Source organism: Pristis pectinata, chromosome 25 (genome assembly GCF_009764475.1).
Source record: "Pristis pectinata isolate sPriPec2 chromosome 25, sPriPec2.1.pri, whole genome shotgun sequence".
NCBI classification, from domain to species: domain Eukaryota; kingdom Metazoa; phylum Chordata; class Chondrichthyes; order Rhinopristiformes; family Pristidae; genus Pristis; species Pristis pectinata.
In genome coordinates, this window is record NC_067429.1 from 28,518,842 (window position 1) to 28,536,140 (window position 17,299).

At 44.7% G+C, this 17,299-nt stretch overlaps 1 protein-coding gene across 1 annotated transcript in view; it reads left to right on the forward strand.

The window, feature by feature from the left end:
• The window catches only part of LOC127582882 (integrin beta-3-like), a 71,396-nt gene that overhangs the window by 30,222 nt on the left and 23,875 nt on the right, over positions 1-17,299 (forward strand). Inside the window, exons 4-10 of the mRNA XM_052038508.1 lie at positions 123-375; positions 1,102-1,264; positions 4,281-4,442; positions 5,781-5,876; positions 7,533-7,622; positions 8,438-8,572; positions 14,753-15,185. Of these exons, the coding sequence (XP_051894468.1) occupies positions 123-375; positions 1,102-1,264; positions 4,281-4,442; positions 5,781-5,876; positions 7,533-7,622; positions 8,438-8,572; positions 14,753-15,185 (1,332 nt within the window). The remainder of the gene's footprint in view (positions 1-122; positions 376-1,101; positions 1,265-4,280; positions 4,443-5,780; positions 5,877-7,532; positions 7,623-8,437; positions 8,573-14,752; positions 15,186-17,299) is intronic.

The window sequence follows — 17,299 nt, forward strand, 5'->3', positions numbered from 1 at the left end:
ATCTTTCCCAACCATCTGTAAAACATCAGCAGGTTTGGCTGGAGAATACTCAGCACTGCAATTTGTTCCAGAATATTGACTCCAGTGCTTTACAGGGCCTTTTCCTTTGCCACTCCTTGCAGGGGAATCCAGGTCGTTCACCGTGCATGCACGTCAGGTCGAAGACTATCCTGTCGACATCTACTACTTGATGGACCTCTCATTCTCCATGAAGGATGATTTGGAAACCATCCAGCAACTTGGCACAAAGGTGGCCGCAGAAATGGCCAAGAAGACCAGCAACCTGCAACTGGGCTTTGGAGCTTTTGTGGATAAACCTGTCTCTCCGTACATTTACATGACAACAGAGGAAGAACTGAAAAACCCTTGTGTCAGGTAAGGAAAGAAAAGTTTGTATTTATGTCAGCTTAGGACATGCCAAAGCACTCTTCAATCATTGAAATATTTATGAGGTGTGTAGTTGATATAGAATCTTACAAAATTTGCAACACAGATGTACTGTGCTAGTCAAAAAAGAGCTCTCCAACCAAGGTCGTGGGTCTTAATGATGTCCAAGTACTGTCTGAATGAGGCGAAGGTTTCTGCCTCCGCCCGCTGTTCAGGCAGTGAGTCCCAGAGCCCCACCACCATCTGGGTGAAAAAAATTCCTCATCTCCCCAGACGGGATTTGAACTCATGCCTCTGGAATACTGGTCCAGACTTCGGCTACTACTCCAGTAACTTAACCACTGCACTAGCACTCACACACGCACGCGCACACACACGCTCACACACAGAGACACACACTCACACACAGAGACACACACACACACACACAAAAACACACACCCACACACACAAAGAAACATACACACACACAGACACACACAGAGACACACACACACACACACACACACACACACACACACACACGGAAGCTCATTCAGTAATAATGTGTAAAAAGCAATTGGATGTAGCCCTAAAAAGGAAAGATATGCAGGGCTGTAGAGAATATTCAAAGAGCAGGTATGGGTAGGTGCATAAGCCTGCTTCGACACTCTGATTCTGAGTTTTAAGTCATGATCCAAGCTGATTAAGATGATTCTGATTTTCGTTTTCTAGTTTTAGTAGTACGTGCACCCCTGTGTTTGGATTTAAACATGTGCTGAAACTCACGGAAGAGGTGAGCAGGTTTAATGATGAAGTGACCAAACAGCAGGTTTCTCGAAACCGTGACACACCAGAGGGTGGGATGGACGCCGTGCTCCAGGTCTCGGTGTGCAAGGTGAGTGGAGCGAGGTCATCCTGCTGGAGTGCCTGCTGGGAGTGGAGTGTCTACACCCCCAGAGTACTTGGGCCCTCCCTCTCCCACGCACCCCTACCGTGGGTGTTACCACCTCTTCCCCCTGACTGCCATGCCTTGACTTCACTGCCTTCACTCATCCCACTCACCACTCAGGGTAGCTCAGACCCTCACTCAATGGGGCAGGCCAGTAGTGGAGGTCGTATACATGTATCTCATACTTCCTTACAGTAGAGGAGGAGTTTGTTTGGCCTATTGAGTCCATGTCTGCTCACAGGGCAATCCTATCAAACCCCTCACTCCACCCATTTCCCTGTAACCTATTCTCCCTCACAAGCCCAGCAACTCCACCCTGATCCACCTACAACCCACCCATACCCGGGGTAATTTACGGCAGTCAATTAACCTGCTAACTGGCAGTCTTTTGGACGTGGGAGGAAACCGGAGCACACGGAGGGAACCCATACGGTCACAGGGAGAACGTGCAAACTCCATACAGGCAGCACCCGAGGTCAGGATTGAACCTGGGCCTCTGGAGCTGTGAGGCAGCGGCACTACCTGCTGCAACAGTGTGCCACCCATGTAGAAAGAAATAGAGCATGGAAACAGGCCATTCAGCCCAACGATTCTCTGTTGCTCTTTATGCTCCACATGTGCTTTGATTGAAATCCCAGCTGCCTGTACGTTTGCACACTCGATCTATTGGCACCCTGGACAGTTGCTATACCAGTGTTGGCACCCCTGAATTAGACAGAGTTTCTCAGTCACCCAGATTTTCAGCTGACATCCATTAAACTAGATGGGCCACTGAAGTACAATCGGAACGGCCACAGGAGTTCCTTTGTTTTCTTCTCAATGTCCTAAAGCAAGGGGACCAGTGGTGACAGCCTACCTGCCATACCTGGTCAAGGTGAGCCACTTCCAGACGCAGGGATTTAACCAGCTTCCCCTCAGTCTGGGGAGAGTTGCCATCCACCAGCAAGGAGGCCAGAACTTGTAAACAAAATCCTTTATACATAATTCACAAAGAAACAAAGTGAAGTAGTTTCTCTGTCCCAGAAGCCGAAAGTTATTGAGAGCTCAGATGGATCATGAAGAAAAATTGGAATCAAAATAAGACGGAAGTTGTTGCACAGTATAAACCTTCAGTGGGAAGACAATGGAAATTCTAACTGTTTATGAACTTTTAAATACATGACCATATAAATGTTAAGAACTTAAATTGACTTGGTGGACAGGATATATGCTTGGGAGTCTACAGCAGGAAACTCCTTATTGATTTCTACCCAGCAGGAAAGGCTGATGCATAATTTAATTGTGTCACTCAGGATCTCAAGATATGCCAAAACCCTTCGTCACTATTGTAGTGTTAGAAATTGCAGAGGGGAATTGTAAGATTCCCCAACCTGTCAGAGTACTGTTGGCAACCACTAGAGAGATTTTACTATAATTCTAAATGTATTCATTTAATGCTTGCTGGGGTGCAGCAACAGCCAACACAATCCTCCCAGGAACCAAGTTATAATGTGTTCATTCAAGATTTTTTATTAGATTATATCCAGGGAGGATCTGCCCAGTGAGAACCCAACAAGCAAGTAGCTGCCTAGCAAAGATATACCAAATATCTCCCATTAGTCATGGTCTGCCAAGGGTCTCCCTGATCAAGATCTACTCAATGGGGGTCCATCCAGTACATTTTTCGGTCAGACAACAATTGTCTCTGTTTAGCCAAACATCTACACAGCAGACCGCCGACCAAGTTCATCATCTTCCCAGTGTGGAGGAGAGAAGCTCAGCTCCAGTGCTGGATCTGAATCCAGGATATCTGAGTATCTCTCTCTATTCAAACCAGCAATTCAAACCAACAAAGGTGTTTATTTCTTATTGAGGCTTTCTACGCAGAGGCAGGCAGACTCTGGAGCCTTCCACACTAACAATAAGAGCAGTCAGTTCCATGTTCTAATTCTTAAAGTGGTGCCGTCCTAATGCAGCAGTGACCAATTACAACCAATGTGAGTCTCACAGATCGCAGGATTTCTTCAGTTCCCAGCGAAGCTGGTGGGAGGGGGATTTGGAAATCTGAGGAGAACATAAGAGCATAAGAAATAGGGGCAGGAGGAGGCCATCTGGCCTGCCAAGCCTGCTCCGCCATTCAATAAGATCATGGCTGATCTGACCGTGGACTCAGCTCCACCTACCTGCCTTTTCCCCATCACCCTTAATTCCCCTACTATGCAAAAATCTATCTCACTGTGTCTTAAATATATTTAATGAAGTAGCCTCTACTGCTTCCCTGGGCAGAGAATTCCACAGATTCACTACTCTCTGGGAAAAGCAGTTCCTCTTCATCTCCGTCCTAAATCTATTCCCCCAAATCTTGAGGCTATGTCCCCTAGTTCTAGTCTCACCCACCAGTGGAAACAACCTTCCTCCCTCTGTCTTATCCATCCCTTTCATAACTTTATATATTTCTTATAAGATCCCCTCTCATTCTTCTGAATTCCAGCGAGTATAATCCCAGAGTTAACCATGACCTCTCATGGCATCACTGTATGTGTGCCCCTGATCACAGTTAGTGATGGGGATAGTAGGGTTACTTCATACTCTGTCCTCAGGAGGGTACGGTGACGAAAGAAACATGAGGAGAAACAAAGGCATTAAAACAGAATGATGTGAACAGGCCATGTATTACCAACTCTGTTCTGCCATTCATTTACATCAGAGCAGTTCTGTGCATTAAATCTCCGTCCCCACCCCTTGGCGCATTTGTCAAATGAAAGTCTGTTGATTTGTTCTGATTGTTTTAAGTGGCTCCGTTTGGACCGTAGCGTGTCATTTTGTAATTACCATTTTGGTTTTGTGAGCTTTACTTTTACAATGACAAAGTGTCCAGAATCTACTGAAATGAAACAGTGACAGCACAGTGTTTCTCAAAGTGCTTGCAGAGTTTCACAGAACATTCCTTTGGAAAGCTCTAATGAACCACTTCTTGCTGCAGGAGGAGATTGGTTGGCGCCAAGAGGCCACCCACATGCTGGTCTTTGTCACTGACGCCACCTCACACTTGGCTCTGGACGCAAGGCTGGCTGGTATCGTGCGCCCCAACGACGGGCACTGCCACATGGGTCTAAACCATGAGTACAATGCCTCAGCTATTCAGGTACGCTGGCAGGGGACCGTGGTTCTGGTGGCGTGACAGCATGGGACTAGAAATAGTGGGTCACATCAATCCCGTTGACCCAAGCTCGGGAGGGTGTGGAAAAGATTGACAGAAATGTTTCCAGGACTAGAGGGCTTGAGTTATAAGGAGAGACCAGATAGTCTGGGACTTTTTTCCCTGGAGTGATAAGATCAGATTTCTTTATCAGTCACATGTACATTGAAACACACAGTGAAATGCATCTTTTGCGTAGTGTTCTGGGGGGCAGCCCACAAGTGTCGCCACGCTTCTGATGCCAACATAGCGCGCCCACAACTTCCTAACCCGTACGTCTTTGGAATGTGGGAGGAAACCGGTGCACCCGGAGGAAACCCACGCAGACACGGGGAGAACGTACAAACTCCTTACAGACAGTGGCTGGAATTGAACCCGGGTCGCTGGCGCTGTAATAGCGTTACGCTAACTGCTGACCTTATAGAGGTGTATAAAATCACGAGGCGCATAGATAAATTGAATGGTCACTGTCTTTTTCTCAGGGTCGGGGAGTCTTAAACTAGAGGGCATAGGTTTAAGGTGAGGGGGAAAGATTTAAAGGGCAAGTTTTTCACACACAGGGTGGTGGGTATATGGAATGAGATGCCAGAGGAAGAGGTAGAGGTGGGTACAATTACATTGTTTAAAAGTTACTTGGACAGGTACATAGATAGGAAGCATATAGAGGGATATGGACCAAGTGTAGGCAAAAGGGATTAGCATGGATAGTATTCTTGGTTGGCATGGATGAGTTGGGCCAAAGGGCCTATTTCCATAGCTGTATAACTCTATGACTCTGTGAATCCACAAACAGGCCAGAATCTGCCAAGCACAGGCTCATCCAGGGCAAAAGTACTCCAAAACTCTTCCTATATTCCTATCGCATTGTTTGCTCCTTGGATGTAATAAATTGGACCTCCAGTTTCACAACTGTAAATGCAAATCAAAAGAACTACAGATGGTGGAAATCCGAAATAAAAACAGAAGAGGATCTCTGACCTAAAACATTAACTCTGTTTAGGAGTCATAGAGAATCATAGCACGGAAACAGGACCTTCGGCCCAACTGGTCCATGCTGACCACAGCATCCTCTCTGCTAGTCCCAGTTGCCCATGTTCAGCCCATAACCCTCCAGATCTGTTTCTCTTTTCATAGATGCTGCTGAGCATTTCCATCACTTTCTGTTTCAGTTACTCAAGGTTTAATATGAAGATTAAATTCTAATTGAGCCAGGACTAAGTTTTAATTTAGGCAGGATTTCCAGGGCACAAATATTTTACTTCTGTTTTCACTGTTTTTTTTCAGGATTACCCATCACTTGCTCTGGTGACTGAAAAGCTCACAGAAAATAACATCTACCTCATCTTTGCAGTAACCCAGCCAGTCACTGAAATATACCAGGTAGGTTTTGGAGAGGTGAAGGAGCTTGGTATAAGCAAGAACCAGCACACTTCGAGGTCTGTGGAGCTACAACTGCACCACCAGCCCTCTTAACAGGTTCAAAACCCGGTTTTCCACCACAGAAAGAAAGGCTGACAGGTCAGAGAAGGAGCTGGCTCTGAAATGAATTCCAAGTCTCAAGGAATCCAGTCAAACCCAATCTGTAACAATACAAAAGGCGTTGGAGGAACTCAGCGGGTCGGGCAGCATCTATGGAGGGAAATGGACGGTCGACATTTCGGGTCGAGACCCTTCATCTGGACTGGCTTATAGGTGGTCAGGGCCAGAGAACTGAAAGTTGTCGAGGTGAAGGGTCTCAACACGAAATGTCGACCGTCCATTTCCCTCCACAGATGCTGCCTGACCCGCTGAGTTCCTCCAGCGCCTTTTGTTTTGCTCCAGATTCCAGCATCTTGTGTCTTCAAATCCAATTTGCAAATTGTCCCAGTTTGATCTTTTCACATTGGTTTATCCTGGTTTAACATGACAGAGCACGGAAACAGGCCCTTTGACATACAACTCCATTCTAACCATCAACCATGCATTTACACTAATCGTCCACTAATCCCGTTTCATTCTCCCCACATTCTCATCAACTCCCCCCAGATTCTACCACTCAGTTACACACACATTAATTCTCCTTCACCGTTTCCCATCCTTAGATAAAAATTCTCAAATGTCTTCAGTGTCCTTAGACTCCCTGCCAGGAATCCAGGTAAGTACCATCACTTTTGGCTAAAGCTGAAGCAGCCCTCAGCTTCTCAGTTAAGGCTGCCTTCGGTGTGTGTGCATGGTCATTGCTGGGCCTTGAGCCTCCTAGTGCCAGAGACTGAGGTTCAATCCTGACCTGCGGTGCTGACTGTGTGGAATTTGCATGTTCTCCCTGTGACTGCATGTATTTCCCCCGGGTGCTCCGGTTTCCTCCCACATCCCAAAGGCGTGTAGGTTGGTTGGTTAACTGGCCACTGTAAATTGGCCCGAGTGTGTAGGGAATATAGTGAGATTAAAAAAAGGGATTAATGTCAGTTTAGTGTTAATGGTTGATGGTCAGCACGGACTTGATGGGCTGAATGGCCTGTTTCCATGCCGTATCTCTCTATCTTTCTATGACTCTAACCTAGGTTTCTATTTTAGCGTAAAATGTATTTCCATGGTGTATTAACTTGTCCCAGACAATGGAATCTTTGGCCCACAGGTTTTTAAGTGTCCCTCTAATAATTCCCCTGTTGGGTTCCTGGCAGCAGATTAATCTTCAGTTGCTGAGAATTCCGAGAACATTTTCAGCATTGGATTTTCAAGGACACAGAGACAAACTGTAACATTGCAGGAATGACATTCGCCCAGTGCCAGGTGTCCCCTCTCAACACACTCAAGCTCCTGGGAAAGTGCAAAGCTTCCTGAAGTAAGGAGATGTCTCTGAACATTCACAATATTATGGTTGCAGCTCTTTATAACAACCTGAAATCAGACATCGTATCAAGGGGCAACCTGGAGGTTGGTGAGCAAATAGTAAAGTGACGATGTAGAAAGCTTGATATGAACAGTTGGATCTATAGTCAGTTGGATGAAGGTTTCGGATTCACTGGATTATGTTTACTGATCTTGCTGCTTCCACAGAATTACAGTAGAATGATTCCTGGTACCACCGTTGGGACAGTCTCCAGGGATTCAAGTAATGTCCTGCAACTCATTATAGATGCTTATGAGGTAGGTACAGCCACAATACCGTGACCATTGCTGGGAGAGTTGTTCGAAATGATGGCATTATTATCTTGAGGAACTGTGACTTTGGTCCTATCATCTGCACCCATGTCGGTTCTGATCTCCACACCAGTTCCAAACTTAGCTCCTGCTCCTTCCCAGCTCAGTTCCATCCCAAATGACCAACACTGTGGGTTGCAGAAGGAGGATGGGGAGGAGCTGATAACCAGAACTTCCCAAAAAGGTTTGGGAATGGGGAAACCGTTACCAAGGCCTGGAGGGTGGGGAATGGTTATACTCTTGTTCAAGACAGAGGAACAGGCGGAGAAAAAGCAAGGCTGGGAAACGTGGGACGGGAAACTACATATCAAGAAGCTGTAGGTCAGAGAACCACAGACTAAGGAACTGTTGGCCCAGCACTCATAGCATAGAGAATACTGTCCAGGGACCTACAAACCAAGAACTCATGGCCCACGGTACCTCAGACCAGGCAGCTATTGGTCAAAGTACCTCAGACCAGGCAGCTCTTGGTCAAAGTACCTCAGACCAAGCAGCTATTGGTCAAAGTACCTCAGACCAGGCAGCTATTGGTCAAAGTACCTCAGACCAGGCAGCTATTGGTCAAAGTACCTCAGACCAAGCAGCTATTGGTCAAAGTACCTCAGACCAGGCAGCTATTGGTCAAAGTACCTTAGACCAGGCAGTCTTTGACCAAGGAAACAGGAAGAACAAGACAGGAACAATAGGTCACAACTGACATGCAGATAAGAACAGAACATATATTTAAACTAAACTACATGCTCTCTATTTCTCGTCTTTAGCAAATCCGTTCCCGGGTGGAATTAGAAGTTTTGAATCTGCCAAAAGAACTGTCAGTGTCCTTCGATGCTTTCTGTGGGAATGGCAAGTTAATTCCAGGACAGAGATTTTGCACAGGGCTTAAGATCGGAGACACAGTAAGTACAATGAAGGTATCTTGTTGCGCCGAGGTGGCCACGGGTTTGCTAGCAAAGAAACCTGCCCATGGTTTTCCTTCATTCAAAGCCCAAAGGACCATTGGACCGGTGGCTCAGAAGCAAAGGTATCTCACTGTGATGATAAGGTACTGCCACACCCACCCTCTGGGATTTGTTCTGGAGGGTTATAGCTCGAATGCAGTAAGTCTGTACCTTTGTGGTCTTTCCTTATGGACTAAAACTTAATATCACAGAATCTCGAAGCATGATATAGTCACATTTCCCAAGTTAACTACCCACAGCATTAACCACCTCATTTCTGTCTCAGTACCAGGTGGCATTTTGCATTACCGAACCTCATTAATTCAGTCCTTCTGGAGAGAGCTGGGCCTCGATACCCACAGAAGCAGCACCAGCAGCATCCTAAGTCATGACTTCATGCCAATTGAGGCGGACAGCTGAAGCCCAGCTGTTCAGGAACAGCATTTGTCCTTTCCACATCTGTCCCAGGGATCCCTCCAGTCTCCTCAGCTCTGTCCTCAGTCCTGTCTTGCCCCCTAGATCCCTCTCCTCACTCCCGACTCCTTGTCTGGGTCCCTCCTCACTCTCAACACCCCCTCCAAATTCCTCTTCACTCCCATTCATTTTCAACTGGTTCTGGATTCCACATCCAGGGGTGAGGCCTTCCAAGCATCTACCCTGTCAAACCCATTAATTATTTTAAAAAGCTCGCCTTTGGGGAACTTAGACCTGGGAAACTCGGTCTTAACCTCTGGGGAATATTAATTGAGGCAACTCAATTTCTGACTGATCTTAGCAAAAAACACAGTTACAACCATTGATCTCTCTGGGTTCGAGGAGTTGATTCTGAAGCTCAAAGTCCAACCAGCTCCAACATCACACACCAACAAAAACAATGCATTCAAGTCTTAATTCTTTTGCAACAAGGAATTATTTGAGACACAATTGCAGTATTTCCCAAGCTGCAAGACGAGATTAATTAAAACAGTACCCATGAGCCTGAGATCTTAATGAACTAATGTGATTAAAAGGCACAAAGTTTTCACAACCTTCATTCCATTAGGATTAACAACATATCTTAAAGCTTACTGTGCCAGGCTTTTTAAGCCTAAGGGCTTAGCTTTGATTTGACCAACAACACCACAAAGTATTGTAAAGTACTTAGAAGACTGACACAGTCTAGTCAGCCAAATATGTTCATGCTGGTACTCAGGGTCCATGGGATTTCCCCACTTTCCTTTCTTCCACTAATGCCATTTAGATTGGCCTTTGGTTCTTTTCTCCTTTATGTACCTCCAAGGATCTCCTTACATGTGTCAATGCCATTCACTTCACCCACCCGTTGTGGTACACATGTATGGGAGAAATGGTCATGGAACAGTTGGAGTCTGGCTAAAATGATTGAGAGGGTGGTCAGGTGGGATTTGAGATCTTGAAGGTATTGAGAGGTCGAGGGAGGAAGTTTCAGAGACTAGGATTTCAACACCTCCTGACTCACTTACAGTCAGTGCAGCAGACCCTGGGTGTGGGTGGGGACGTCCTTGATTGGATATCTTTGATTTGGACTGGTAGATCAAAGCATGGAAATAGGACAAAGCCATTCAGTCTCCAGACCGTACTCTGCCATTCGAGTGGATAGCGACTGAACTGTATCTCAACTCCATTTACCTTTCTTGTTCCATGCCATTTAACACCTTTGTGTGACAAAATCTAACAATCGCTGTCTCAGATTTGATGTTTTCAATTGACCTGGTCACAGCAGGATTTTGGAGGGGAAGGGGGGTGGGGTAGATTTTCACTCAGTGTTCCTGACACCACCACTGAGCAGTCTGACTCAGATTTTAAGGTTACTTCCAGGATTTGGAACCACAACAACCCTCACCAGAGGAAATACTTTCCCTCTTCACCCCATCAAACCATGTTAGTCAAAGGGATACAAGGCACTGCTGGGAATAGGGTAGGAACCAGCAGCAGAATGAGGATACGGACAGAATTGTAGGTTACAACATGATGTTCACATCTACATGATATATGTAGGAACCTCTTCTCGCAGAGGGTAGTGAGCCTCTGGAGTTCTCAACTGCAGACAGTTGTGGAGGCTGGATCACCGGTGGCATTTAAAGTGGACGTGGATGCATGTTTGAATGATCATTGCATTGAGGCTCTGGGGATCTGGCTCAGAAGAGGAGTTGAGGCCTAGGGTAGATCAGTCATAATCATATTGAATGAGGGGTAGGCTTGAGGAGCTGTAGCCTACTCCTGTTCCCATCTTCTTGTGTTCCTAGGTTGGTACAGTCTGCAGGTGTTGGTGGAAATGTTGTGTTTTCAGTCAATTGCTTTACCTAAGCATGCTGCTGCTAATCCAGAGATTGCTAGCAAACATGAGCCCCTCATGCAGTCCTCGATTGGACAAGATGCAAGATTGGACAAATTAATTTTCACCAAGACACCTGACTACAAAAGTGACTGTTTCAGTGATGAAGTAACAGCAAAGTTCACCAATTTTACCACATTTATTGAGTAGCCGTCAACTGACAACCTAAGATGTTGTAGCTTTTGTGTGTAGCAGTGGCTACACACAGAATAAGAGGCTGAGTAGAGCAATTCTTCATCCTTTTATGTTAATCCAATTAATTTTGAATTAAATCATCTATCACATTTTTGCACATGATGTCAGCTAATCAGTCCTTGTGAATTTAGTGCATTGGGAGAGTTGGCAGGGAGCCAGTATGCCAAATGGAGGTGGTGTCTGGATGGAACAGTTCCACTTGAATCTCTCCCAGGAAGTGGTCTGGATCAATGGCCTAAGACCCTGGCTGTTGGCACTGGAGCTGAACCACTGCACTCCATTCACCAAAGAAGCACCAAGAAAGAACTTGGCCCAAGAGCCTGTTCAACCATGTAATAAGATCATGGCTGTTCTGATTATACACCCAACTCCACATTCCTGTCTAACCCAGTAACCTTCACTCCCTTGTTTGTCTGCATATCTACTTCTGCCTTAAAAATATCCAATGTCTCGGCCTCACCGGTGAGGCCGCATTTGGAATTTTGTCTTCAGTTTTGGCCACCCTGTCATAGGAAAGATGCCATTAAGCTGGAAAGAGTGCAGAGGAGATTTACGAGGATGTTACCAGGACTCGAGGGACTGAGATAAGGAGAGACGTTGAACAGGCTAGGATTTTATTCATTGGTGCATAGGAGAATGAGGACTGATCTTACAGAGGTGTGAAAAATCATGAGGGTCATGGATAGGATGAATCCACGCAGTCTTCTTCCCAGAGTCAGGGAATCAAAAACCAGAAGGCATAGGTTTAAGGTGAGAGGGGAGAGAGTTAATAAGAACCTGAGGGGTAACTCTTTCACCCAGAGGGTGGTCAGTATAAGGAATGAGCTGCCAGGGGAAGTGGTCAAGGCAGGTACAATAATAACATTTAAAAGGCACCCAGACAGGTAAATGGATAGGGAAGGTTTATGGGCCAAACACAGGAAAGTGGGACAAGCTTAGATGGGCAAACTTGGTCGGCATGGACCAGTTGGGCTGAAGGGCCTGTTTCTATGCTGTGTGACTCTATGACTCAAAGCAGTCATGCTGGGACTGAGCGCTGCTTGATGGACAATGTGGACGAGCACTGTACAGAGAATGATATCACCTGATGCATCCCTGACACTGAAATCACAAACACCAGTAAGTATGTTGTCAAGTTTCGAGAATGACATGAAATAACCTGGAACTATATACCCAGCTTCTATCCCACGGTGATAAGACTATTGAATGGTTCCCTTATACGATGAGATGGACTCTTGACCTCACAATCTACCTTGTTGAGACCTTGCAACTTATTGTCTACCTGCAATGCACTTCCCTGTAGCTGTGACACTTTACTCTGTACTGTTATTGTTTTACCTGTACTACATCAATGCACTCTGTGCTAACTCAATGTAACTGCACTGTGTAATGAATTGACCTGTACAAACGGTATGCAAGTTTTTCACTGTACCTCGGTACAAGTGCCAATAATAAACCAATCCCAATAGCAGTTATTGTGTATCACTCCATTCAAAGTGTAGTTTCACTTGCATGTGGCAAACTGAACAAGGTGATCCAATTTCAGGTCTCTTTGCCTGATTTTCCTCTGCCTTTGAGCAGTGCAGCAAAGGAAAATCCGACTTAGGTGCTGCAGGGTGATTTGCTTCCCTTATTTATACACAAACTTAGGAATTGTTCAACCACTTGATCAGATCATGGCTGTTCAGATTGTAAACCCAGCTCCACATTCCCATCCAGCCCAGTAACCTTTCTCTCTCTCGTTTATCTATTGACTTCTACTTTCAAAATATTCAACAGCTCTGCTTCCACCAACTTCTGAGGAAGAGAGTTCCAAAGACTCCCAACCTGCTGAAAGAAAAATAAAATCACCTCATTTCTATCTTAAATGTATGACCCTTTATCTTTAATCAGCAACCCCTAATTCTAGGTTTGGCACAAGGCGAAACGACCTTTCCACATCGACCTTGTCAAGGCCCCCCAGTTTTCTTATGTTTCATTCAGGTCCCTCCTTACTCTTCTAACCTCCAGCGGATGCAAGACTAGCCCATCCAACCTTTCCTCACTCATTCCAGGTATTAGATCAGTAAATTTTCTCTGAGCTGTTTCCAATACATTTTTATCCTTCCTTAAATAAGCAGAGGAATGCTGTACACTATTCTCAACCAATGCCCAATGAAATTGAAGCATTTAATTGCCTCAGTAATACACACTCCTATATGTATTTTTCCAGTTTTTCTACCACACATCATTAAGTTCTGCTAATAATTTAAAACTGGGATAAAATGGTTGTTGCACAGCTGACTAATTTTCATTACTGCAAGCAATTAAGAAGCCTTCTGTATGGAGATAAGGCACCAGTTTAGAAACCTTCTGTCACTTTGTTCTGAACTACATGTTGGCACCAAGCTCCAATGTAAAACCAAACAGCAAATACTGGAACACTCAAGTAGGGTTTAAGTTTCAGGTAATAGCACAGCAAAAAAAATTACTGAACTGTGCTTTAACAGCAGAGTATAAAACCACCAACCTGCACTGTAATAGAGGATCAGAGAACTATCAATCTGCACCATAACTGAGTAGAGAAATATCAACCTGTACTATAATAACAGCAGAGAACTATCAACCAACACTGTAATGGCAGGTCAGGAATTTATCAAACTATACTGTAATAGAGGATCAGAGAACTACTAACCCGGACTGTAAAAGCAGAGCAGACAACTATCGACCTGTGGAGGAATAGCATCATCTAGAGTACCAGTGATCCATGGGTGTAATGGCAACTCAAGAAATAGTAACAGACCTTGCAGTCCAGAAATGTAGTGCATTGGATAGAGTAATGGACCTCCACACAGTAATGTCACTCTCTAGAACAGATATAAGAGAAATCAATAAAATGATGGTAGACCACAGAGTTTCAGCAATTCATAGATTAACAGGAACCCACTCAGAACACCTTATAGTAAAATAGTAACTCAGATCAGTGATAGCATGCCATAGAATGAAGCACCCCCTTGAGTAATGTAAATCCTGAGAGTGAAAGCAACCCACAGTATAATAGTGATACGGTGTATCCCCGCGTTACAGCAGGAAGTACAATGGAGATTCACCCTTACGGAATTCACAAATCACTCCTAAAATATTTCAAATATGGAATAAAAATTTGCTCTTACAGAATTTACGTAAGAAAAAAATAACTAAATAATCACAAATTACGAAATAAGCAACACGTTTTGTCAACTCTTGTCAAGGGTTTGCGTTACGGAAAATCACAATTTTCCTCAGAGCTCAACCCCTCTGAATCGGGAGGGTGTGCTGTACATAGAGTAATCCTAGCATGTAGAATGATAAATTAGTTAGAATTAGACCAAGCTAACCGAGTATAGAAGTCTATTAATGATTATATGTCTTGTTTTAAACAGTTTGAAGAAAAGTAGGGAGTTGTGTCTGTCCTTAATCTCTTTCTTCAAGAAACAGTACTGGTTATACGTCTTACAGCTGCTGACTGAATTATTTAACCCCATCTTCACCAGCAATCCATTAGCTACAAAGTACTTCGAGCATACCTTCAGCATTATGTACATCAGAATTCTTTCTCCCTCTCTCTCCAGGTGAATTTTACAGTGAAACTGGAGGCCAGGGAGTGTCCAAAAGATGAGAAGGTGAAGACATTTACGCTGAAGCCGATTTTGTTTAAGGATACTTTGGAGATCACCGTCAATTTCAGTTGTGGTTGCGACTGTGAGAGCGAAGCGGTGGAGAACAGCACAGTGTGCAGCAATGGCAATGGAACCTACGAGTGCGGAGTGTGCAAGTGCCACCCGGGCCGCTTTGGACCTTTCTGTGAGTGCAAGGAAGGGGATGGCTTGACTATCACACAGGATACCTGCTCACCAAGGAAAGGCGACCCCATTTGCAATAACCGTGGGGAGTGCATCTGTGGACAGTGTGTCTGCCACAGCAGTGACTTTGGGATCATATCCGGAGAGTTTTGTGAATGTGACGACTTTTCCTGTGGGCGCCACAGGGGAAAATTGTGCTCAGGTGAGTGAAGTAACACAGTTGCTCCACAGTAATTGCTGGCGATCTCAGTGTATGTCTGTCGGAGGAGGAGCCGGTTAAGTGTCTCTGCTTTTGTCTTCCCTGAGACAACTGGCTTCTTTTCCTTATGCTTCACCTGTGGCTAATCCAAAGATCTTGGCTAGGTTATATATGCCCTGAAATTGGGCCCATTTGCACATCTTTTACATACCACTCAAAGATACAGTAGATCCCGCCAGTGAACATTTAAGTTTTGATGACTGACTGTAAGGAAACTGGCCTGGACACTTCCAGCAACAGTTTCCCTTAGTGGAGCTGACATTAGCCCAGTATCAGCCATGCATCTGATGATGTCACCCGATGCACAGCATCCATTTCTGGATTAGCAGCAGAAATTATATTTTAAAGGTGTAACCTATGACCCGCGTTTGCAACTGGTAAAAAGGAAGGAGCAGACTCTGCATTGGATTAGCAAGGAGATGTGAATTGATGTGCCCTCGGCCTTCTCTGTACTCTGTAGCATCTACCAGCCTCCATTTATATCCATTTACATGTTTCTAACAGTGTTTCCCTTATGCATGATTCACCGTGCAGATATGTGTGAGGTTCCTGGCAGCATGCTGAGCCCACGGCTCACAGTGGATTGAGGCCATTCACAGCACAGGATACAATCCACGTAGGTAATCATGGAGGCCCAAAGGGAGAACCAGAAAAAATGTATGCATGCATGTCCCCATCCTCCTCCCTCGTTCCAGCATTTTCCCTCAGCTCCAGGGCAGCCTCCTGTACAGCTGTACGTGCCTGTTACAGAGAGAGTTCTTTCTGACTCTCTTCCCGTGTTTCTTCAGAGTCTTAATGACTCGACAGATGTGATCTCAGCAGGCAGCTGTTATCAAAATGTCTACAGTTAACACATTTGATTGGGATAAAACTGAATAATTTTGTTTAAGCATACGTTTTCCACAATTTCCCATATTTTAGCAGGTCAGCTAATTGGTCATTTGTATTCTACTCAGCGCCCACTGACCGTGAATTCCAATCCCTTGGCAACATCAGTTTATTTAATGGTCAGTGACACTTCAACAAGAAAACCCTAATCTGAAGTCAAGTTCTCAACCCAGAGCTTATATCGTCCTGCAGTGCACAGATGGTCAACTGCATTTTCTACAGCAGTTACCACACTTCTCAGCTGTCTGAGTTCTTGAAAGGCATCTTTTTAACGCAAGTCTTCCTTTGGCAAACATGTTCTTTTTGGTTATTGAATCTTTTTCAATTTAAACAGATTTAACCCTGAGCCTTTTTAAATTTAAACATATTCTGTAGAAATTCTATAGGTACCTATAGACGTGCAAATGGGTCAAATATTAGGGCGTATATAACTTAGCCAAGATCTTTGGCTTAGCCATACTGTGAAGCGTAAGGAAAAGAAGCCATTTGTCTCTATGAGCCACAAATAATTAAAGTTTTAGCATTTTTATCAACACTTTCTAAAACAAACCTGACGGTAAAAAATTACATTGAGCCTTCAGTTTTTACAGGAAGGTGAGGAGGCATTGGGAACAATTTTTAGCAGCGGGTACATGGAGATACAGGAATGAGGGTCAAATTTAATGTAAGGCTTCACTTTTAATTCTTTGCTTGATTTTGTGTCCAACAGCAGCACAAATTGAGTTGTTTTGGGGCATTGTTGGATGTGGTGCAGCTGCAATAGAAAAATTCCTTCCTTTATGAGAGTCTTTAGTGAATGGAATTTACTCCGGGGTTTCCTAATCTGGTGTAACTTTGCAGAAACTCAAGAAGAATTAGTATAAATGGAATGGCCCCAGTCCATTTGTCAAGTTTGTGTCCGTGAGGAGATGTTTTTAGAGTCCTAGAGTCATACAGCACAGAAGCAGGCCCTTCAGCTCAACTCATCCCTGCCAACCAAGATGTCTTCCTGATCTAGTCTAATTTGCCTGCATTTGGCCTATATCCCTCTCAACCTTTCCTATCCCTGTATCTGTCCAAATGTCTTAAATGTTGCAATTGTCCCCACCTCTACCACTTCCTCTGGCAGTTCGTTCCATATACCGACCACCCTCTGTGTGAAAAACTTGCCTCTCGGGTCCCCTATAAAT